We start from the raw sequence: 25,786 nt of genomic DNA, 5'->3' as shown, positions 1-25,786 counted from the left end.
TTTGTGTTTGTTTTTGTGATTATTCTCAAGTGTCTTCTGGTGTCATTTTCAGAACTATGGTACTTGCGTGTAGACTAAGTTGTACTGATAGTGTATTCATAGTAGCGCTTACGGACTGATGCTTCTTTGTACTTTTTATTGTAGTAAGAATGTACTGTCCGATCAAGTGTTCTGAGTTGTACTGACATGGAACAACGTTGTGTTATTAGTTGCATCATAACTAGTACTTTAGAGCAACGACAATGTTCCATTCAGAAGCTACTTTTGAATTTTGAAATGATGGATTAACAACATATGAAGCTACCAAACCAAACTTATATAATGAGATAAGCAAAACATTGTAATTGATGACATAACTAAACTTGTTCAAACATGACAAGCACGACATAATCACACTGGTTCAACCCAACAAGAGCAAACTACTAATTTGAAAGAACAAGATAAAACGCAAGCACAATCGGAAGTAAAACGAAGGCAGGCTCTGATGTTATCTTCATCCAGTAAAGGGGCAATAGGGGCGGTCGTAGAAGTTATCAGCCTCCCGCTCTTTCGCATATTCCCAACCGTCTGTGATGTAGTCGATCATGAACCATGATTTGTACGCGGCATACGCATCTACTCCTGCGTACTCGATGAGGTTGTCTGGCAGCTCGCTGGTCCCCCACAGTTTGTAGTCTTCCTGCATGTTGATCTTGTTCTTCATGCCTTTGTAGAATGGGTGGATGACGCTGGCTGCAACATCAGTCAAGGAGTCGTACTCTTTTCCGGTGTATGGAACTCTCCACTTGCGCTGAATGTCGATGAACTTGTTGGGGTTGATCTCCATACTGGACAACTTCAGCTTCTCTTTGTCGCTTTCAATGCTAAAACCGGCAAATGTGAACAACTTCTCATGCTGCAGCATCTCGGTCAGACGCTTGGGCCTGCAAGGGCAGAGACATTTTGAATATTAGCATTACTTTGATGTTTCGAATTATTCATTTTTGTTTTGTTTTACAAGCGATGAATCCATGAAGTAGTTTTTTATGTAGGATAAACAATGGATGAATGTACTTCAAAAACTAGTAAAGAAAGTTCTGAAATTAAATTAAGTACATCATGTTATTCTTCTTCTTTGATTATACATAGTTTCAGTCAATGTTGTATGTTCTGCATTGGCACTAATTTAGTCTATTTTGGTTGAAATGGGATAACACAGAAACCAGTGCTTCACCAAGTCCTTAGTTTATTTTCTTACGAAAATAACATTAGATCAAATTCAGAAAATACTTCACTACATCAAGTTCAGAAACATCTTTTTTAATACATTGAGTACATAGACTACTCTATTATATCAACTTCAGAAACTTCACTAGTCGATCAACTTCATAATTTAATCTTCCGCAAGATTTTCCAAATAGTAATCCATTGCATCAGGTCCATAAATACATTTATAGTATATCTACTTGAGAAAATGCAGTAGTACATCCACTTTTTCACAAACCACACTAGTACATCTAGTTGGGAAAGCAAGTGTGATTACTTTTTTAGGATATAGTACTAATAAAAGAGATAAACCATATGCAGGGCAAATGAGTAGGATTTCTCACCATTTTGTGGCTGCTGCGATGTGGTACACCAAGTAGAGTTCGTCGACGCACAACTACAGGACTGCTGCCTTCTGGGGAGGTTCATCTTCGTTGGTGTAGTGCACACCAAGCTTCCTCCAGAGCCTGGAGATCACCTCGTCGGCCTTTTCTGGTACGCTGGTGTAGACGATCTCTAGCGTCTCGTTGCCGTGGAGCTCAACCACTTTGAGGGTTGTTGTGTACTCGCGCTTCTTGCCGGGGACGTTAATGTCGACCAGGTTGCTCCTCTTGTCTGACGTCTCGGCATGATGACGCTTGGCGGACGGTTCCTCCGCCATGGCCTTCCTCCGGCGACCGTGGGCTTTGGAGAGATAAGTTTTTGGTTTGTGTCCAGTTGAAATGGAAGCGGCAATGGTGGTTTGTGGGAACGAGGGAGAGGTGGAAGAGAATGGGATTTTGTGCAGTGCGTGGATGGGGATTTTGCAGGAGGCGGTTCGTTCGGGGTCGTGTGTGTAGTGGGTGTTGTGGTGTGGGGTCACCGTTTGCAGTCCCTTGTGTCAACCGCTCAGCGGGTGGCGCGGATGGTGGCGTGGAAGAACTAACCGTCCAAGTGAAATGGTTTTTACTGTTGAACTGACTAGTCTTGTCAAGCTGTACTTATGACCTGCCAAATCCCACTTGCACGTCTCTGCGGTGGTGATGATGGCATTTTACTGTGGCACCGATTCGTATAGTCAAGCTATACTTATCAGCTGCTTATCCCACTTGCACATGTCAGCGTCGGTGTTGATGGAGGTCTGAACTCCTCTATTGTCGTACTCGGACTGGTGATTGAAGTGTAATTGAACGTACCAAATACCAGTGAGACTATGTGTGGTGCTAAATTTTTTTTAAACAATTTTCATATTTTTTTAAAGGATTGTTTATATCAAGATAATCTGTGAGTAGTTTTTACAGATAAATTAGATTTTCACCAGTACAGGATGTATTATATTCGCATTTTGCTTGAGGTAATTATTTTCATGTACTGATGGTCTTTCTGAATTGGGGCTGGCAGGAGCAGGCATAGCTTTGTTTTTTCAAAACGATTTTTTTTGAGTCGTTAACTGGTGTGTTTGTTTTACTATGCCTTTTGTACTACCGACTGAGATTTATCAGTACTAATGTACTACAAGAGTTTATATTTTTCCTTGGCATTTTTTTGTTGCTGAGTTACAGATTCACAGTAGCGTTTTGCGTCAGATATATCCAGATAAGTTTTTTCAAATTTATTTGTGACTGCATTCAAAAGGATTATCAAATGGTTTAAGTAATAATGTCACTGCTTCAGCGGGCACAAATCAGAAATTATATCAGTACTGATGTGTACTCAACCTTGTACTGACGTCTGAGAGTTATCAGTACTGATGTACTACAAGATTTTAAATTTTTCATTGACATATTATTTTTCCTGAGTTACTGGTTCACAGTATCGTTTTGTGTTGGATATATCCAGATAAGTTTTTTCAAACGTATTTTTGTGACTGCTCCAGCGGGCACAAATCAGAAACTAAAAAATAACTTTAGTTCTGATCCAGAGTAATCGACGTTAAAGCTAAATACGTTTTGGTAACGACGGTGTTTGTGAAATGCTTCATCATTCTGTGCTGATACAACTGAGACTACAAGGTTATTTTTTAGTTGACGCAGCAGGATAACCACTATGTATTGTTCAGTCTTGAGCTTCTCCTAACTGTCTATGAATGTTGTGCCGTGCCGGCGCTCTTTCCAGGTTGAGCCTTGGCAGCTTCATCGTCAGTTTCAGTTTCGTCGCCTCCGACACTGTCATCTTCATTGTCTTCGTCTGATTGGCCATCATTCTCATCAAACTCTTCCTCTTCATCGTCTTCATTTGATTGATTGGAACTCTGTACCTTCCCCTGTTTATGTTCATCTCTACCGACCTCCTTGCCCACTTTGCACGTGCGGGCATTATGTCCATCAGTTCCGCCACACTTGCGGCACGTGTAGCTGTTACGTGTGCTGTCTCCATTTGTAGGAAGCTGGGTGGCTCCAATCTGGTTGTTCTTGTTGACGGTGGCATCTGTGCAGAGTGGGCATGTGCGGTAGTTATGGTTGCTCACGACGTTGCAGAAACCGCATGCCCTTATCTCGCGGGGTTTGCCGTCCGGGCCAAATTCCACGCGCTTGATGGGGCATGGTGGCTTTTTGGCCGCAACTTGCGTCTTGCTCTTCCTCCCCTTTGTGTTTCAGAATATTGGGGGTCTAATCGCCCTTTCCTGCTGCTGCTGGTAGGATGTCGCATGTGAGTTTGTCGGCGCTCTTGAGTGTGCACATGGGCAAGCTCTGGTTGCTACTGATCTTCTTCCTCGTTCTCAAACGGGTCAATAGATCCCAGATGGTTCATCTCGGATAACATTGTAGCAATATCCTAGTCAATGGCTTCATTGTCCGCGACACCTCCATTTTCAGCAGAATGCATGGCGTCGAGTTCTTGTTCAAGTTTGTCCATGACGACCCGCAACCTTGCCATTTGCTCTTGGCTTCTCAAGCTTTTTCTGTGCACCCTCATGTTCAGCGTCAGCAGTGAGCTTTCAATGCAGTATTGGGATGCCTTGTTTGACGCTACTGTCCTCAAGTCATTTCTGTCAAATGTTGGCTGGATGTTCGGGCGTTTGGTGTATCTCCTGAGTATGTATTTCTCTGGAACGCTGGCAGCCTTAATTGTCTGCATCATGCACAGGACATGCACGCAGAAAAGACCTGTATTTGTTTTTGGAAGAGGTGCATGTTTTTTGTCATTTCATTCGAACAAAAACTTTTGAAAAAAAAGTAGTACAATATGTAACATCTTTTTTGCACTCCTCACCTGGGTGGTCCCATAGCCTGCACTCGCACTCATATGTTTCTCCCACGGGGTCTGCCACCACTTGGAACGTGTGCTGAGCCCACACACACAGTTTTTGCGGGTGGTTGTAGCGCACTAGGTACTTTGTGGGCTCTTCCGTCTCTGTCGTCGTGAAGAGTGTGCTCAGTTTCAGCCTATCTCTGATCTCGCTGTACACAGCTCGTGTGTACAGCTTTGCCATCTGGGTGTCAAACCCATAGTTGGTCAGCCTGTTTTTTTCCTTCTGCAAATGAAAGAATGATCATCATATTGTTAGTTTTCTCAGAGGAAAAACTTCTAATAAAGTTTTTACTTTAGTAGGCATGTTATTTTTATGTCTTACGACAGTGATAGAGATATACCCGGTTACCCATTGTCTCCTGGTTCTCTGTCTGCCTCCTGGTTTTCACGCATGAGTTTACCTGACTAACAAACCTGTGTAGGTTATGTCTCTCATTTACGTAGTTCTTCTTGAGCACATAGTTCATGCTCTCACGCTCGTTCTACATGCCCACCATTGTGGCATCATCGTGGAGGTTGTACTTATCCATGAGTCTATTCCAGGCATCCTCAAACTCAGTTGGCATGAGGGGCCAGTTGAGAATTGATGTGAATTCATCTTTAAGGTCCTCGTGCAGGAAATACAGGTACGCAAGGTGTTCCCTGTACTTCTTCATAATGTGCCAGCGGCATAGATTTTGTACTGTGTTCTTGAAAACATCTGCGATCGCCAAAGCCATTGCCGGGCACTGGTCTGGTAATGAGAAAATACACTCTGAGTGGTCAGCAGAGATGGTTGTGCATATATACCAATAGAACTGACACAACATTTTTTTTGTGTTACTTTACTTTTCGTTTTTGGAAGGGGGGTGGTGGTTGGGGTGGTTTTAGCGGTTGTACCTGTGAGGATGCATGTAGGAGCCTTCCTTCTCATGCACCTTAAAAATGTCTTGAACAACCACTTGAATGAATCTGCATCCTCATCTCTTATCAGGGCAAAAGCAAAGAATGTAGTCTGTAAGTGGTTGTTAGTTCCGACAAACACCCCAAGTGGCATATGGTACTTGTTGGTCTTATATGTTGTGTCAAACGTTACGCAGTCTCTGAAGTCTTGATACGCCCCTCGACAGCTTGCGTTCGCCCAGAATATGTTCTTAACTCTGTCGGACTCATCGAGTTGCATGTCACAGAAAAATTCCCTGTTTATAGCTTTCATCTCCCTAAAGAAGTTGACAGTCTTTAGGACATCGTCCACATCATCAATCCTTGAATTCTTTGCTTTCCTGCATATCAAAAGTTTATTGAAAAATGCATGTTGAACTGGCGTCAGGTCATGCGTTGCGTGATATGTTTGTACTGACAGAGGAAAAAATACGGAGACGGTTTATGGGAGGAGAACAAGTTTGTACTTACAGGTTAATCAGGTCTTTGGCATTCATTTCGAGGAAGTAGCTACCAGGGTCATCACCGCCCAGTATGCTCATGATTTGCGCGTGTTCAATGCCTTTGAACTCCAGGTACTTGATGTACTCCAAGATTGTTTTCTCAAAGTTTTTGTGGGAGTGCAAGAAGACAAGCATTTCTGCGGTGAGCTGTAGCCTGTGGTTGTGTTCCCAGACTATCTCTTTTACGACAAATGTTCCATCCTTTTCCTTCTTCAGCCTCATTTTAGCCCCGCAGTTAGTTCTGGTTGTCGTCTTGTTACGCTGTCTATTTGCTTCAGACACCTTTGATTCATAAACTCCATGGCACGTGCAATAAAGGTAGGCTCTGGTCTTAAACTTGGGGCCTTCCCTGACAGCAAAACCAGTGTGCTTTGCATATACGTTGTAGAAGTTCTTAGTTTCTTTGAAAGTTTCAAACCTCATCTCTAGCCTTGGCAGAACATAAGCTTCAATATCAAGTGGCTGCACACAACAGTGACTAAACAAAAATGTTAGACGGGGTGGTCACAGCACCACGATATGGACTGTGCTTATGTTTTTTTCTTTCTATATGGACACTTACATGTGTATAGCTCTGCACTGCATCTGGTGTTTGTTGTTCTCCCTGGTTTATGGGCGCCGGTGATGTCACCCTTGGCACATGCAGCAATGCTTCTCTTGGAGGGAGCAACATTGACGAAGATCTCCGTCTTTCGTTGTATGGCTGTCTCCCCTCAGATTCATTATGAGGTTGTTCCTGTCTGTATGGCTCACATCTTGTACCTTTGAACCTGCTGGATTGGCCAAAAGTTCTATCTTTTTGCCCTGGTCTTCCCGTCGCAACTGCTCTTGCGGCATGGATGATTGATGTTGACGGAGCGACTGGTGGAAGCGTTGTTGCAACCCATCCACGGCTTCCTGTCCTTGGCTTTTTGCATGCACTGGGGAAGGAAGACATTTGTTGGTGGTGATATTGTTGGCTTTGTTGCAACCCAGTAGCGGCAAAGCTTGCATTCCCAGATATTGGTCTTTGCTGTATAGAAGAACCTGTCCAGGCGGTATTTCTGGTGTTACCCAACCAGGTGGTGCCCCATATCTGTCCGGCTCATGAAATTCTTGCTGCGTGCGCCGCCTTGAATGCTTCTGCAAACAACATTCAACAGTTTTGAGATTAATCTGGTTCGTTCTCAGTCGAACTGATGAACGTTGATGCTCAAACACGGATGTACTGATGTAATGTTTCTTCTACAACTTATGCAACTACAGTAGAAGTACTCCTAGTTTATGTATAATTGAACTTACTGTGTAAATGTGGCACTCTCTTATCACTATATACTTGGACTGACGCATATGTTTTAAGTTTTTTTACTTGAACTGAAGATAGCATATTAGATGCACTGACAGTAACCTCGACATCCTAATCGTGCATCAATGCATCTACATTACAAGTACTGCCAGTTTATGTATCACTGAACTTACTGTGTACCAATTTTATATTATTATTTTTAGTAACAGTTTTGTTAATCGTTTGAACTGACGCAACTACATGACTTGTACTCTTAGAGATAGCAACATACAACTTTTCAGTGGTAGCTGAACCTTTTGTCACTATCTACTTGGACTGACGCATATGTTTCTCAGTTTTTTTTACTTGAACTGAAGATAGCATATTAGATGCACTCACAGTAACCTCGACATTTGTAATCGCGCATCAATGCATCTACATTACAAGCACTGCTAGCTTATGTATCACTGAACTTACTGTGTAGCAATTTTATATTTTTTCGGTCACAGTTTTGTTACTCGTTCGAACTGATGCAATTACATGACTTGTACTCTTAGAGATAGCAACATACAACTTTTCAGTGGTAGCTAAACCTTTTGTCACTATCTACTAGGACTGACGCATATGTTTTAAGTTTTTTTTACTTGAACTGAAGATAGCATATTAGATGCACTCACAGTAACCTCGACATGCTAATTGCGCATCAAGTGGCAGGGGTGTAAACGAACTGATGCAAGCATTTGCAATGTACTGATGCAGCACAGATGCATCACACAATTTTGTACTCATGAACCCAATAGTGTAACATGTAGGCAGAGCATAGCAGCACAGATAAACTGATGAATTGATAAATTGACAGAAACATGGTACCTATCTCAAAAACTTTGGTGTTGCTAGTAATGTGTGTGGGAAGAATTCATCATCTGCATCTTGTTGCATGTGACTCCATCTTCGTTTCGTTGGCGGCGTATTGGCAAGAACTTGGGAGGTGGAGCCACTGTTGTTGGGAGACGACTGTGCTTGTGGTGGAGCTCTGTCAACGAGGTTCGTCGAGGGGCAGAGGCAGGAGGCGTGGATCACGGCCCAGGCGAATCTCCAGCGCACGGCGGCGGGAAGGCGTGCGGGGAAGCTCCTGCACCAGGCGGCGGGTAGGCGAGCGGAGAGGCTCCTGCACCAGACGAAGGGAGGCATGCGGGGAGGCTCTGGCGCCCAGCGGCGGGGAAGCACGCGGGGAGGCTCCACCTCCCGGCGGTGGGGAGGTGCGCGGGGATGCTCCGGCGTCGGACGAGGCGACCGATGGTGGCGGTGGTCGGGCCGGCGACATGGCTAGATGGCGGCGCGTCGGCGGGTCACGCCGCCGTGGGCTCCCTCGCTCCGGCTGCTGCTGTCGCTCACTCGCCCGCGACGGCTGCCTTCGGTGACAGGAAGTGGGTCGGATTGGGGCTGGGTCTGTCGTGGACACGCCGCGCCTTATAGGGGGCAAGGGTAACAGAATAATATTCTGTTACCGGTAACAAAATAGTCCATCCCTATATATATATATATGTATGTATATATATATATCAGTTAGGCCTTCAAGTGCATACTTGTTAGTTAAACCTATGTATAAATTGTGACACTAAATACGACTAGTAAGTAGTACAGTAGCAGTACTAGTATACGTCGGTCAAATTATTCATCATGTCCACACATTGAATTGACATGACAACACGCTGCGCGTGAGGTGACACAAGAATCCCAGCAGCGTGTTCGGGTATTCTAGACTTAAGATTTGGAGTACCACTTATTTGTCGAAATCTTTCATCATTCACTTAAAACAGTCGATTGATCATATATTGAGTACCATATAACTAGAATTACCGATGCAAGTCGAAGAAGGATTGGCCGGTGTTGCCGGCTGGCGTCAAGTTCGATCCCACGGATCAGGAGCTGATCGAGCACCTTGAGGCCAAAGTGAGTGCTGACAGCGCGAGATTTCAGTCTCTCATCGATTTGTTCATACCAACCATCGACAGCCAGCACGTCATATGCTACACCCAACCTGAAAAACTTCCAGGTAAGACACCGATCGGCCGTCTACTTGCACAAAGTTATTCCTTTGTTTATAGCTCTATTTTTGTTTTTACACGCAGACCTGGTGAAGCAATTACAATTTGACAGTTAATAAAAAGTGAAACAAGTGACTCCAACATGCCAAAGATGTTATGAAAATGCCAACTAGGTACACTAAAACATGTATTCCACAATACTGCAGGTATCACACTGAGTGGCCTAAGGAAGCATTTCTTCCAGCGCAATTCCAGGGCGTTCAAAAGGGTCACGTGAACGCGTCGCAAGATACAGTCGGAGTGCGGCATGCACGCGATGTGGCACAAGACCGACAATACCTTGCCACTGATGGTTAACGGCCGGCAGACGGGCAGCAAAAAAGGTTCTGGTGCTGCACACCAACAAGAACTTCGACCAGCATAGGACCAACTGGGTGATGCACCAGTACCACCTCGGGGACCTGGAGCAAGAGAAGGAGCGGGAACTGGTCCTCTACAAGATTTTCTTCCAGACGAACACTAGGGCCAGGAGTAAAAAGATTATATGTTAGTTAGGTATTGGTAGTTGTACTACCTTGTCGTCCGCAAGTTGGTATTGTTGTTAACGATCTTTTGGTATGAACTTGCATTTGCTTCCAACCATCATGCCGAGGGTTGGCGTGGATATAAAGCTGAATCATTTGTTTTGAAACTAATTTTCAGGCACCTAATTTTTATTTGATGGGTAGCATAAGCACCCGCCGTTCGAATTCCCCGTTCTCCAATTTTTTCGAAACAAGTGCATGCACTTATTATCACGATAAAAAAACAATATCCGTGCTGCATCCCAGTTATCATACTGTACTTGCAGAATTCTCTCGTTTATTGAGCACGTATATTGTTTTTTCAGGTCGAGCAAGTTTCAACTGGGCTGTAGACTGCCCAAGGTTGGTTTTGTTTTTAACAGGCCCAGCCCATGACGACAACGGGGCACAAAGATCCAGCAGGTATCTACCGGCCTCTGGCCCACAAGCGTTAGTTATATTTTGTCTTACAACATCCGCAGGCAGTTTTTTTTACTGAATCAAACACACAGCCCAGTTATATTTTCCTCTTGAAACGCATGTCCTACATCCGTTTTCTAATCTCTACCCATAGTTTTACTAGTTCATATACACGTATCATTATATTGAAAACACATGAAATTTCATATTTACATCCTTATTTTTGTTGTTTTTTCCCACCCAGCGCTGATTTTTTTACCACTGGTTTTCCCTTAAACCAACTCAATTGTCCCACGTCTTATTTGCTTAGAAAAACAAAACGATTTTTTGACAATCAATAAGTTCTTAAAAATGTTTATCATTTCGGGATTACAACAGTTCGGACTCCACCGAAATATGAAAAATAAGGTTGAACTTTTTGACTGTGGTCCTGGGCAGAAAATGGGCTGTAATAAATTACTTAAAAATTAGCAAATGGGCTGCAAATTGTAAAAAATAGCAAATGGGCTTTATGTTGTCTGCCACAGATTTGGAGGCTGACTTGTGGGCACAAGGTTTCTCAAAAAAGAAACTTAGTCAACAATCGACTCTACCAGCGTCAGACCATTAGATGTCAATCTAACGACAATCGTGCTTCTTCAGTCTCTGATCTTCCTGCCCCAGCCGCCCAAACCAGCAGGTGTACATTTTATAGTGATCATTCTTGTTCTTTTATTGACTTCACAATAATTTAACACCACTCAGTAAAGAAAAAAATACATTAAAGTTACAAGAGCATTGATGCTCCTATTATTCCGTGAACTTCTCTTACTGATTATGGCTTCGGCTTCTGTCACAACTGTAAGGTTCTCCTTATAAAATGTATTGCATTCACTCCACGGTTATCGATTTTCTTGTAGTAACTTTCTGAAAAATATGTCATTTCTGTGATCAGGAATATGTTGAAGATGGCATTGACTGGGCTAAGGTTGAGTTTGAGGACAATCAGGACTGTTTGAATCTATTTGAGAAGGTATGGGCCTGTACATTGTCTTCATTGTTGTCATCATCAAGAAATCATAAATATATTAGTCTGTGCGGCAATGCTTTAAATTCTACCAGTCCCGGTGCACGTAGCTCCCCCTTGCATAGGGTCTGTGGAAGGGTCCGACCACTTTGGGTCTCTTGTATGCAGCCTTTCCCTACATTTCTGCAAGAGACTGTTTCCAGGACTCGAACCCGTGACCTCATTGTCACAAGGCGACAACTTTACCGCTGCGCCAAGGCTCCCCCTTCGCTTTAAATTCTACCAGTACTTCCGTAAAAAGAACATGCCTATTTTATTTGACATAAGCAGAGGGGGAATGCATTTGTTTTTCTGGGAAGTGGTTAACTTAAAAAATTCCAAATATAAATTTATTGCAAGTGCTATTTTCCCATAGCATTCAATCATTCTTAGCTCAGAGACAAAAATTCACTACTAGAAAAATAGAATGTGATAGAAGGTCTCCACATTACTCAAAGTAAAGCCTGCAGATTTCAGATTGTACCAATATGCAGATACTTCCATTTTTAGGAATACAGGGGTTCTACAAACTTGGTAAATACTGCTTGATTGACTAATCCTAACGGTGTACAAGTAAATGTAGTTGCTGGTTTCTCAAACCATGATGATAAATAGCATCGGGAAAACAAGGGTGGAACATATAACTGGCTTATCACAGTGGATTCTGGGTTCCCAGCCAAGGTGTATATTGGGTTATGGTATGTTTGGATTGGGATCAAAGTGTACCCTACATTTTTTTTGGACATGACCATTGGCCTCTATTTGGACGAAGACCATCTTTTTGGCATACCAATGCTTCTTTACCAACTCTAGTTCAGTTTTCTAGCCAATGTTGTCCAATCCTTTGGCAAGCAAAACCTCAACCAAAATTTCGGCTCAACTTTTTGACATGACTACCTTGGGCACAAACCGAACATACCCTTAACCTTGGGCACAAACCGAACATACCCTTAACCTTGCCGGAGTTTAATGAGTTCTGTAGATGTCTTGTGGCAAAATTAAAATAAAGAAAATAAAACTCGCTTACATCCATATTTCTTGTTGTTGTTTGAGAACTTGGTAAAAATGTCTGGGATTCTTTATCTTGCTTACTTCTCTTACTGGATACAGAAACCACTGGGGTTGTTGTCTCTGCTGGATGAGGAATCTACATTCCCTAATGCCACAGACCTTACTTTTGCAAACAAGCTCAAGCAACATCTTGACACTAATTCTTGCTTCAGAGGAGAAAGAGGCAAGGCTTTCACTGTCCGTCACTATGCAGGAGAGGTTGGGAGTTGTCAAATATCCAGTTCCATGTTCACATCAGTCTTTCTTTTACCACTTGTCAACTTTATTCCATTTCTTTGATGATTAGGTGGCGTATGACACATCGGGTTTTCTGGAGAAGAACAGAGATTTATTGCACATGGACTCAATTCAGTTCCTTGCCAAATGCAAATTATCTATACCACAAACGTTTGCATCTAAGATGCTTGCTCAATCTGATAATCTAGAATCTGTACCATACAGGCCTAGTGTTGCTGATTCACAGAAGTTAAGTGTAGCAATGAAGTTTAAGGTAAAAAAACTTTGTGGCCCCAAAGAAATTTCTAAGGAGATCTTGAATGAATCAGATCAACTGTTAACAACTGTCTGTTTAAATGTTTGGCAGGGACAATTGTTCCAACTTATGCAAAGACTTGAAAGCACAACACCACACTTCATACGTTGCATTAAACCAAATAATTTGCAGCTCCCTGCCATTTACGGACAAGAACTTGTGCTTCAGCAACTGAAATGCTGCGGGGTTCTTGAAGTTGTGCGCATTTCAAGATCTGGGTACCCAACGAGAATGACTCATCAGAAGTTTGCTCGGCGGTAATTCAAATATCTGTATATCTGTATTATGCTTCTGATTTTTGTTGCGTGCAAGACGTTAACGATTCAAATTATCAGGTATGGTTTTCTTCTTCTTGAGGATGTTGCGTCTCAAGATCCACTTAGTGTTTCGGTTGCAATTCTTCATCAATTCAACATTTTGCCTGAGATGTATCAAGTTGGCTACACAAAGTTGTTCTTCCGAACTGGTCAGGTCAGTCAAGCAGTCTTTGTTTCATTAATTAACACACCTGGGTTATTGTTGTATTCCATACATTATGCTGCTACTTTGTTTGTGCTCTGTATTCTTCTCGTACTCACTGGGTTTCACTTTCAGAATAGACAGGTAATTAGATAAGAATTCCTTATGCTGCCCAATATTTCACAGCAGGGCAGCTTAGTAATTTGATATTCGACTGATATGCTTGTGATTTGCTAGTGCACTGATTTGCCGTTGTCTAGCAAGGCCATTAATAAGTACATTGTGATTTGCTATAAGAGGCAGTAAGACACCAAGTTTATATATTTTACAGTCCTAGTAGGGATGGATCCTACTAAGCATACACTAAATAAGGAGTAAGGGCCTGTTTGGATTCATGCCAAAGCACGCCCTGCCAAATAATTGGCTAGCCCACGTATTTTGGCTGCTGTTTGGATCGACACCAAAAAATTGGCTCGCCCAGCTTGCCCGGCTCTCCTATGTGTTATTTACACCAACGTATGGGCGAGACGCGGGCGCCGGAATGCTTCGCCAAAAAATTGGCGCGGTGACTTCGGTTGTTGATTGGTGGGCCCTGCATGCATGCAGTAGGATTTGGCGAATATTATGCCTTCTAAACAATCAGCTGCGCTTTTTACTGAATAAAAAATCTGAGCCTTTGCGTGATTAGCATCAACTAAAAAAATTATGCATGCAACGCTGCACACAAATTAGCGACTTCCAACTGCAGAACTGCAGCATCTCTCTCTCTCTTGTAATTATATTGGCAACTTTTTTCTTCATGCCCGCTCTTACTATCAATTTGTATGTTCTTTAATTTTAGTACTGTATAATAGACACATTTAAATACTTTCAGAACTAGTGTCTGAAATTTGGAGCCTATCATGGTCACAATCCAAACAACAACATGCCAATAATTTGGAAGTTGTAATGGTGGCAATCCAAACACCAATAGCTTGCCAAATTTTTGGTCATGCGCTTGCTTTGGTCATACCAAAATTTTGGTAGGGCTAACTGGGGCTCAAACCAAACAGACCCTAAAAATACACAGAAATTGGGATCCACAAGATCCAGGTAGTACGGCAGCACTGATCTATAAACAACAAAGGTTGGTAAATAGAAAAAATAATAAAATATATATACAAGAAAAATGCACCAAACAGGTATCAAGGAGAAAACATTCAGGTAGGGATGCTTTCCAAAGAGCATACCAAGAGCACAATGGCTCACGGTTCACACATTTTTCAACTACATCTGGTGTTCTGTTTAGTGAATGACAAGTGGTGGCTCTTGTTCTTCTAGTGCACATGCCGGTGTCAGTTTGGCTTGCCTTCTTTTTCTTGTGTAAGTGATGTATTTCTGGAAAATGCTGTATCACCGTGTTTGTTCCTCTGTACTGTATCACATATCGGGTCGACATATTTTCATGGTTTTCAAGTAGAGGTGTTGGCCTATGATACTTATATGAATTGACATCACATGTTTAAAGTTGCTTTCTTAAAATTTATAATTCATAATTATGCTGTCTTTGAAGTTTGAGTGGTTATTTATACATTTGTCTACTACTGTTACTTAAGCTTCTAATGACAACTATCTTGCGTTGCTTCAATTTTTGGGAACTGAAGATTGGCAACCTTGAGAATACTCGGAATCGTACTCTACATGGTGTTTTAAGGGTTCAAAGCTGTTTCAGAGGGCATCAAGCACGGCGCCATGCAAGTGAACGAATCAGAGGAGTTTTGGCTCTTCAATCATGTACGCTATCCAAGCCCCACTGCTTTATGCATTACTGTATTTCTTGTTGCTCTATCTTTCTCTCCTACTCATGCTTACTATATGGGCCGGTTGCTCCTCATATCTTGCAGTCATTCGTGCTGAGAATGCAAGACAAAGTTATTCATCTCTGTCGAAGAAACATAGGGCAGCCACTCTTGTGCAGAAAAATCTAAAAGGCTGGCTTGCAAGAAGATACTTCATTAAGATACGGAAGGCTTCAGTGGTTGTAATTCTAAAAGGTTGTAATTCTGCCCCAGCCGCCTGCTCCCGCCTCCCATGGCTGGCAGTGCTGCCGGGTAGGCCTCACGGCCCCATCATACTCGCATCCCTGGCCTGTCTATCTCTCTACTCACGCACACCTCCTGTTATTTTTCGACGACGGCAGCCGAACTAGACAACTCTAGTACTCTCCACCGCGTGGGCAGCCACTGCCGTGTCTTTCCCGGCTCCGTGCCGTTCCCTTCGTAGGCCTCGCCGTCGTCCACTGCCCTGGTGCTCTCGGTGCGGCGTGGTCAACGATGTCCATCCAATGGCCGTAGTGCTTCTTCAACCTCTGGTCTTCTTGCCCCAACCGCCCAAAGCAGCGCCGGTCGTGCCGCATGCTCCTGCCTCCTGTGGCCCGCTATGTTGCCGCGGAGGCCTCACCGCCCCGTACTACTGCCACCGCTGGCGAGGCCATCCCTCCACTCACCCACTCCACCTGTTATTCTGCGGCGACGGCAGCCTCACACCGCAGCCGAACCAGTGAACCCACGTAATCCTCTCCGTGTGGGCATCCACTGTCGCGTCTTCCCCGGCTCCGCGTCATCCCCTTCCTAGGCCTCGCCGTCGTCCACCGCCGTGGTGCTCTCGGCGCGGCGTGGTCAATGTGGTCAACGACCGACTTCCATCGGAAGAGTACTGTACGTGGAGAGGCTGACAGGTGGGTCCACGACAGCCGCAAGGAAGTGCCTCCTTATTACACGCAAAATAATTGTTCCTCCACCTGACAGCAAGGACCCACCGGACGGGCCACCAGTATTTCACGGAAAACATGTTTCCCCCCTGACTGCTGGGACCCACCGGACGGGCCACCGTATTTCGCGAAAAAAATGTTTCCCCTAACTGCTGGGACCCACCGGACGGACCACCGTATTTCGCGAAAAAAACATTCCCCCCGCTGTCAGCTCGGACCCACCGGAAGTGCCTCCTTACTACGCACAGAAAAATGAATACTCCCCCTGCTAGCTGGGACCCACCATGGTGGCAGGCTAACTTGTGGGCATACTAAGTTGACGGGGACGGAGGGCTTTGTCCACTTAGTCAATATGAACGATTCTAGCTCCAGTGACCGTATGATGTCCGTCCAACGGCCGTCGTGCTTCTTCAATCTCTGCTCTTCCTGTTCCAGCCACTCAAACAAGCGCCGGTGGGACTACCTGCTCCGTCCTCCCCGCGGCCGGTTGTGCTGCCGTGCAGCCCTCACCGCCCCACCGTACTCCCATCGCTGGCCTAGCCATCCCTCTACTCACCCACACCTGCTGTTATTCTTCGGCGATGGCAGACGAACCAGTAAACCCTCGTACAGTCGTACTCCCCTCCGCGTGGGAAACAACTGCCGAGTCTTTCCTGCCTCCGTGCCGTTCCCTTCCTAGGCCTCACCGTCGTCCGCCCTGGTGCTCTCGGCGCAACCTGGTCAACATGGTCAACAACCTACATGCATCAGAAGTGGACTGTACGTGGAGAGGCTGACAGCTGGGTCCACGGCCGCACGCAAGGAAATACCTCCTTATTACGCGCAAAATAATGATTCCTCCACCTGACATCTGGGACCCACAGAAAGGGCCTCACTAGCTGACAACTCGGACCCACTAGCTATATCTTCGCACGCAAGGAAGTGCCTCCTTATTACGCACAAAGAAAATGAATACTCCCCCTGTTAGCTGGGACCCAGTATAGTGGCAGGCTGACTTGTGGGCCTACTAAGTTGACGGGGACGGAGGGGTTTGTCAACTTAGTCAATATGCATGATTCTAGCTCTGGTGACCGTACGATGTCCATCCAACGGCCGTAGTGCTTCTTCAACCTCTGGTCTTCTTGCTCCAGCCGCCCAAACCAGCGCCGGTCGTGCCTCGTGCTCCTGCCTCCCATGGCCGTCTGCAATGCGGCGGAGGCGTCACCGCCCCCTACGACTCCCACCGCTGGCCAGGCCATCCCTCTACTCACCCACACCCCCTGTTATTCTGTGGCGACGGCAGCCTCACACCGCAACGAACCAGTGAACCCTCGTACTCCTCTACGTGTGAGCATCCACTGTAGCGTCTTCCCCGGCTCCGCGTCGTCCCCTTCCTAGGCCTCGCCGTTGTCCACCGCCCTGGTGCTCTCGCCGCGGCGTGGTAACGTGGTCAAGGAACGGCTCCCATCGGACGTGGACTGTACGTGGAGAGGCTGACAGCTGGATCCACGGCCGCAGCAAGGAAGTGCCTCCTTATTACATGCAAAATAATTATTCCTCCAACTGACAGCGGGGACCCACCGGATGGGCCACCGTATTTCGCGAAAAAAATGTTTCCCCCTAACTGCTGTGACCCACCAGCTACATCTTCGCACGCAAGGAAGTGCGTCTGGGCAAAAAAACGATTCGCCCCCTTGACTGCTGGGACCCACCAGCTACATCTTCGCACACAAGGAAGTGCCTGACAGTCGGGACCCACCTGGTCGAAGCGTTCGTAGCATTGTCATTATGGTCGCGAACGTGTATGTACATATATACTGGTGGATGTAGAGGCGCGCACGTGTCGTAGTAGAGGTGCGCACGTAGCATGTACACATACGCACAGCAGCGAGGGTGCAAGAAAGAAAATATGGCCACGTACGTACATACGGGCAGGGTCTCGAATGCATACTCGCGCATACGTACATGGCTGGGTCGGAACGGAGAAACGGCATCGTCGTCGTGTTCATGGGGAGGCAACGGAATGCGTCGTGTTCATGGCGAGGCAATGGAATGCGTCGTGTTCATCGGGAGGCAACGGAACGCGTGGGAGCCAACCGGCTGGGTCGGAACGGAATACGTGGTCGTGTTCATCAGGAGGGCTTAGACGGAACAAGCGATGGAAACGAGGCCTAGCGTACGGCACAATGGAGGAAATGGACCTCCTACATTCGGAACGGGGTCCTGTTGATCGGGAGGGGTGTGGAGTACAGCAAAACGAAGGAAACGGACCTCCTACGGTCGAAACGGGGGTCCTGTTGATTGGGAGGGGTGTGGCGTACCACAAAACGGAGGAAACGGACCTCCTACGGTCGAAACGGGGGTCCTGTTGATTGGGAGGGGTGTGGCATACCGCAAAACGAACGAAACGGACTTGTGTTGGAGCGCTACGGTTGAAACGGGGTCCTGTTCACCGGGAGGGGTGTGGCGTACCACAAAACGGGACTCCACGGGATACTGTTCATCTCCACTGTCGACCTCCTCCAGCCTCCACGGGCTATCGTCGACCTCCTCCAGTCTCCACGGGCTCCTGTTCATCCAGCCTCCACCACGCGCTACTCCACCGGCTACTGTTCAACCACCCATCCACGGGCACCCCTCCACCGTCTACTGTTCATCCAGCCCTCCACACCACGGGGTCCTGTTCAACCACCCCTCCATTATCTACTGTTCATCCAGCCCTCCACACCACGGGGTCCTGTTCATCCAGAGGCAACGCCACCACTCACTGTTAATCCAACCCCCCCGCCACGCTCACTGTTCATCCAATGGATCGGCTTCAGTTAGCAGTAGTAGCGAAGGAATTGCTCCATTGGGTTCAGTTAACAGCAATCGATTGATCGCTCGGGTTCAGTAACGTGTAGCCTGCAGTGCAATCGATCGGGTTCAGTTAGAGCCCAACGCCTCGCTCGGGTTCAGTTAGAGCCAACGCCTCGCACACACGCGCATACGTGTACAAGAGAAACGCGCATCGCTCGGCCCCCGACCTCCCGTCGTAACCGGCAACTCCCCGAAATTTTCCTCCCCCTCGCTTCTACCACAGTTTTTTCCATCATGGATGGCCCGAAGTATGTCATGAAGCTGCGTCTCTAGCTGCCCAGGACGAAAATCCCATTTTCTGTCATGATTTTTTGTCATAGAAGTAGGAGCCCACCACATCTATGATGATACCGGGTTTTGTCACAATTATCGTCATAGAAGTGTCATATGTATGATAGAAAAAAAATTCGTTCGGCCCAAAATGTCACGGATGTGTCTTTTTTTTGTAGTGTACCTACTCCACATCAACCTTGGAAAGATATTAGCATGGACTTTGTGCTTGGATTACCTAGGACTCAAAATGGCAAGGACTCCATATTTGTTGTTGTGGACCGATTCTATAAAATGGCTCCTTTTATCCCATGCAATAAGATATACGATGTTTCACATGTTGCAAATCTTTTTTGTAGGTAAATCATGAGGTTACACGGTGTGACAAAGACAATTGTGTCGGACCGAGACGTCAAGTTCTTAAGCTACTTTTGGAAGACGTTATGCGCCAAGCTCAGAATCAAGCTACTCTTCTCCACGCGTATCATCCTCAAACCGATGGCCAAACGGAAGTCACCAACCAGAAGCTCGCCACTCTCCTACGCGTGTTGATCAAGAAGAACATCAAGGAGTGGGAGGAGTGCTTACCCATCGCCGAGTATGCCTACAACCGCGCAAGACACTCTAACACCGGCAAGTCCCCCTTCGAGGTTGTCTACTGCTTCAACCCTTTGTCGCCATTGGACATCCTTCCTCTACCGCTACAAGAACAAGAGAACATGGACGCTAGCACAAGAGCCACCTACCTCAAGAAGATGGATGAAGAAACACGTTCCATGATCGAGCGTGAAGAACACCGCCTCGCCACCAAGCTCAACATCAACAAGTCACCGATGGTGTTCCAACCGGGCGACCTATTATGGATACATCTCCGCAAGGACTGCTTCCCCAAAGAGCGCAAGTCCATGCTACTTCCGAGAGTTGATGGGCCACTTAAGGTGCTCGCACGCTACAACGACAATGCCTACAAGGTCGACATTCCACGTGACAAGTACAACGTTGTCACGGGATATCCACGGCCACCTATGGGACCAGGAGGACCCTTGCTGGTTCGACAGGGGACATCACATTGCACAAAGAGCAGACCAGCGCACGGTAGCACGACAGAGATCACACAAGAAATTTACCCAGGTTCGCGCCGCCGCGATGTGTAAGACCCTACTCCTACTTTAGTGGATTGATGATGGAATGGGGATGGTGCTATGCAGTACACTTGTCTGGCAGGGGTCGCCATAGGGTCGTAGTGACTACACACATATGGTGGTGTGGGTTCATCAACCTTCCAACCCTTCCTATGGGTGCCATGGGCCTCCTTTTATAGATTAAGGGGGTCACCACAGTGGCAAAATAGTTATTATCCACTAATATGATAGCAACCAGTGCTATCATACCTAACTCTGCGGGCTAATAGGGTGCATTAAATGCACCACTTATTGTCACATCACTGGTCGCCCGGCAAGGCTTACCAAGCTATCTTCGTAGCTCCGCGCCTGTTCTCTGGACACGTTGTAGGACGGGTGTCATTTATGGGTTTCTTCTGTAGGAAATGGCTGCCATGTGGCGAATGGCTGCCACTTAATCATCTTGCGGCTTGACACCGAACTGATTGACGATGTGGGTCGTGCTTGAGTGGTTGGTGGGGTGGTTCTGCCCCCGCGAGCCCCGGCAGACCCTGTCGGGGTGCCTTGGTTACCAGCTCCTGGCGGTGGCCTCGCCCCTTGCCGGGCTCGCTTGGCCGCTTAGGGAGGCTCTTCTCTTGCCGATATCTTGCTCTTCTAGCTTGATCTTGGTCTCTCTGGACTGCATGTTGGTTCTTCAAATCTCTTGGTCCTTCAATCTTTGACTTGGGTTGGTGCTTCAATCTTGTTCCTGTGCCTGTGCACAGTCTGGGCAACAGACTCAGGGTTTGTTGCACCGACAAAAGACCCCGGCCTGCCCCGAATACACTGCTGAGCGTCGATGGGGTAGGGCCTAATAAGTGCACACGCAGGGTTGCTGAAGGGGTTTTCCCCTTAAGGTTTCCATTGCCGCTTCATTAGCCTTGATTTCGGGCCAGCTTTCGATTTCCCCGCGCATTGTGCGCGGCATCATGGAAGAACGTGGATCATGGCCTGCGGATCCTCCTCGCCCCATGATCACGGGGCGGAAACTGCCAATTTACTCTTCCCACAGCGCGCCCTTATCCTTGGCCATGTATGCTGCATGCATCGCGCAGGGTAGGTAACAGAGGCGCATCATGCGGGAGAGCATCTTGGAGAGAGCCCGCCCGTCTTGAATTGGCAGAGGAGGGCGGTGGTCACCCGTTGATGGAGCAGTCGCCCTTCCCCGCCCGACCTATAAAAGGGAGGGGTGAAGGAGGGCGGAGTCATCCATCTTTGCATTCTCCCTCTCCTTTTCTTGTTCTCTGCTTCCGTCGGCGATGCCGAAGAGAAGAGCCTAGGGCTAGCCCCCAGGCTCCTACTTGGGGTTATTGTTGCCTCATGCTGGTGCTGATGCTTAGGGCGTGAGCCTGGTCCTTGGCGTGGCGAATCTTTTGGTCTCTTGGAGGCTCGGCCAGGAGGCAGGGCTGGAGATTGTTGGTAATCTCAGGATTCCCCCTCCCGGAGGTCTTGGGGTCGTTCTCGACGAGAGATGTGCCTTCCTGCCCATCAAGGTGGGGCACAGCATGCCTCAAGCCTCCTAGCCGTCGTGGCCGTTCGCTCTCTTCCCGAGGTGGGTGCCGGACTGGAGCCTTGGCCTTCCTTCGGGATAGTATGAATGGAGATAAAGCCTGGGGAGAAGGAGAAGACGGGAGGCAGGCCGTCCAGTAGGAGCACGACCGCATCGACGCATTCGCCACGTACTGGCGACCTGCTGCCCGTCTGCCTGGCTCTTCCCCCCTTTTCCCGGTGCCTCATCACCATTTCTTCCGGCTGCCGGTAAAAGGCTCATCCCCCCGGTGCTTCCGCTGCCTTTTGGGGCCCCAGCTGGGCTCCGGCGCCTTCCTCTGCCGGTGCCTGTGCTGGAGCCCCCCTTTCGGTCCTGGGGGCGGTGACCAGGGGGCCGTCAAGGAGTTCAGCACATCTTCCTCCTTCGTAGCCTCGCCACTCCCGATCTTGTCAGTCTGGGGTTGCCAGCTCCTGACAAGGATCAGGGTGGCGTTGTGCCGGGCGGCACTCGTCCTCTTCTCTTCCCACTGCAATACCTGGGATAAGAGGGATAGAGAGAGTATTTTACGGAGCACTTATCTTTTTTCAATCTTAAACTTGTAGGCAATCGCCAAATTTTAATTGAAATAATGTAATCTCTCGAGTCCATCTTTATGTTCTGTAATGCTTGTACTTGTGTTAGCATATGAATGAAAAGGATGAACATTGCCGGGAACACACGCATGTGTATGTCCATGCAGAGGTGGAGTGCCTCTTTCATGAAAGTAAACGAGTCTTCCCTGGCAGGATATCCTGCCGGCACCCTCTTTGTCTGTCGGAGAACTACCTTTGCCGGGGAACAGACAGAGGGGCCAGCCCCCTGCCAGCTCCTTTCCACCAAAGGCTACTGCAACCATTCTTACTGAAGCAACATTCAAGTCATGGATGGGAGCACCTAAGTTTCAAAAGAGAGGCGAGGTTTTCTCATGCAAAGTTATGGCTTTATAAAACACTAATGGACAAGAGGTAAACTTATCTGTTTGGCTTGCCAGGGATCACTGTGCCATGCAATTTTCTCATGCCTTGTCGAAGCCAAGTTCACGGAAGGAACTTGCAACTCCATGTAGATGAGAATGAATGCAGGATGCAATCCTATCTATATGCATATGCAAATGCTCATGAAATACTTATGCAGTGATTTGGGTGTGCTCATGCATGCATGCAATCTTAGTTGGGGGCCCCCTACAACGCTTCTTTATTTTCTCTTGCACGAGGTCATCGCCCCGGCTTTGCACAAGGTGTTACATGTAGCGGAGGCAAGGCATGTACAAAAGGGTGGCTGACGGGCAGTGCCCGACAGCAGCGCGCCTTGCGGGTAGTACTTGCGGAGATGCTGAATATTCCATGAGTTTTGCAACTAAGTGCCATCTTCGGTCTCCATACGGACTACGCCAGGTCTGGTGGCTCGTACCACCCGGCAAGGGCCTTCCCACTTTGCTGACAACTTGTTTGTACCCTTGGCGGACTGAACGCGCCTAAGGACAAGGTCACCTTCCTCAAAACACCTGGCATGAACCCTGCGGCTGTGATAGCGACACAGGGCTTGCTGGTAGCATGCAACACGTGTAGCAGCTTGGAGACGGTTCTCCTCGAGTAGCACGGCGTCGTCATGCCCGTGCTGATCTTGCGCTAGTTCATCATACGCAAGCACTCGAGGACACACGTAAATGAGTTCCTTGGGGATAATTTCTTCTCGATCCACTGCCTGTCGTGCTGCTGCAGCATATTGAAAGTTCTTGTCCTGAGTCCATGTAGCACTTCAGCGTTCTCCCTCTCAACTTGTCCATTGCTCCAGGGGTGTGCCACATAGGCGAACGAGATCTTGCATCCGAGGGTACGAACATATTGCATGAAGGTGTGGCTCGTGAATTGGGTGCCATTGTCGGTGATGATCCTTGCCGGAACTTCGAAACGACACACCAACTCTTTCAAGAACTTGGTAGTTGATTGAGCAGTCATCTTTCTCACGGCAGTCACTTCCGGCCACTTTGTAAACTTGTCGATAGCGACGAACAAGAATTCAAAGCCCCCGATTGCTCGGGGGAATAGGCCGAGGATATCGAGCCCCCAGACCAAAAATGGCCATGATAAAGGGATTGTCTGAAGGGCTTGGGCAGGCAGGTGTGTACTCTTGGAATGGCACTGGCAGGCTTCACATGTCGTGACGAGCTCGACCGTATCTTGGAGGGTTGTGGGTCAATAGAATCCTTGCGGAATGCTTTCCCAACTAATGTCCTTGATCCAATGTGTGAGTCACACATTCATTTGTGAATCTCAGCAGCAGTTCCTTTGCATCTTCCCGGCAAACACACTTCAATTTCACACTGTTGGGCCTCCTTCTATGCAGAGTGTCATCGACAAACTGATACATACTGGCCCTCCGGCATACTTTCTCATCTTCTTCTTGGTCGCCAGGAAGTTCTCCGGTTTGGAGGAAGCGGACGATGTGCCTTGCCCAAGTTGGGGCCTGGGGCTCAATAACAAGGACTAGTGGCACCTCCTCTACTGCAGGAGCACCAGCCTCATTCGCAGGGTGCATGTGCCTGGCTGGAGGGGTGGTCCTGCAGGCTGTGAGGAGTTATTTCCGGCAGGGTCTCTGCCGGGAGAGGACGGCTTGACCGGGAGAGGCTTACCGTAGTCCAACTTTCTCCTCTTCCGGGCCATTGTGCCTGGTGATACAGAGGGCTGAGAGAGACGGAGAACAAAAGTTCCTGGTTCCACAGGAAGCTTCTGCACATCACACTTTGACAGGTGATTAGCTATGCTGTTATCCGCACGGGGTACGTGCTCTATTTGCAACCCGTCAAAGTGCTCCTCACTTCCTCAACGTATGCTTCCATCAATGGGCTTTGATAATCCTTGTTGACTTGTCTCACCACAAGTTGTGAATCTCCTCGTATGATAAACTTCTTGATTCCCAATTCTGCTGCAATTCTGAGCCCGGCAAGGAGCCCATCATACTTAGCTGTATTGTTGGTAGCTTCTTCCCGAGCAAAGTGCATTTGGACAATGTACTTCAAGTGCTCCCCTGAGGTGGCAACAAGAAGCACACCAGCCCCCGCACCTTGTAGGGAAAAAGCACCATCAAAATACGTAATCCATTCTTGGGGTCATTCCTTGCTGGGGATGGTTGTCTCTGTCATTTCCTCATCAGGAGTTGGCGTCCATTCTGCAATAAACTCTGCCAACGCCCTGCTCCGAATAGTTAATGTGCTCACAAACTTCAAACCAAAGCTATAGAACTCCAAAGCCCACTCTACTATTCTTCCGGTAGCCTCGGGGTTTTGGAGTATCATTTGCAATGGAAAATGAGTGACAACCGTGATCTCATGAGCAACTCTGACTCAAAACCAATCTGAACTGCCCTTGCAAAAGTGGACCCGACACTCTTTAGTCCAAATGGCATGCGGACAAAGCAGTATGTACCACATGGAGTGATAAACGATGTCTTCTCTTCATCTTCTTTGGACATGAAGATCTGGTGATACCCGGAATACGTATGCAGAAAACAGAGCAAATCACACCGTGAAGTGGAATCCACAATCTGCTCGATACGCGGGAAGGGAAATGGGTCCTTTGGGCAAGCCTTGTTGAGATCTGTGAAATCAATGCAATGCCTCCATTTCCCATTTGCCTCCCGAACTACCACTGGATTTGCTAATCATGTAGCATGCAGTACTCCTCCGCTAAACCAGCTGCCTCCAGTTTCCTGATTTCCTCGGCAATGAACTGCTGCCTTTCCACGGCCTGCTTCCAGACTTTCTTCTTGATAGGTCGGGCGTGTGGGTTGGCAGTGAGGTGGTGCTCGCTTACCTCCATGGGAACACTGGGGATATCAGATGGTTGCCAGGCAAACACATTGATATTCGCCAGCGGGAAGGCAACGAGCATCCTTTCCAATTTGTCGTCAAGGGTGGCGCTGATGGTGAAAGTACCGTCA

The 25,786-nt window shown here is 47.2% G+C and overlaps 1 protein-coding gene across 1 annotated transcript; it reads left to right on the top strand.

The window, feature by feature from the left end:
- The first annotated feature begins 11,098 nt into the window (after positions 1-11,098).
- Positions 11,099-21,842, top strand: LOC123078295 (myosin-1). Its single transcript, XM_044500755.1, has 8 exons — positions 11,099-11,207; positions 12,351-12,509; positions 12,598-12,801; positions 12,895-13,100; positions 13,179-13,314; positions 14,946-15,075; positions 15,186-15,322; positions 21,660-21,842. Exons 3-8 carry the CDS (start codon positions 12,649-12,651, stop codon positions 21,840-21,842), a joined length of 945 nt encoding a protein of 314 aa, XP_044356690.1. The 5' UTR covers positions 11,099-11,207; positions 12,351-12,509; positions 12,598-12,648.
- The last annotated feature ends 3,944 nt before the right edge of the window (positions 21,843-25,786 follow it).

The sequence above is a fragment of the Triticum aestivum genome, chromosome 1B, assembly GCF_018294505.1.
Source record: "Triticum aestivum cultivar Chinese Spring chromosome 1B, IWGSC CS RefSeq v2.1, whole genome shotgun sequence".
In the NCBI taxonomy this organism is placed as follows: Eukaryota; Viridiplantae; Streptophyta; class Magnoliopsida; order Poales; family Poaceae; genus Triticum; species Triticum aestivum.
Note: the sequence above shows the minus strand (reverse complement) of the source record. Positions and strands in the feature narration are given on the sequence as shown.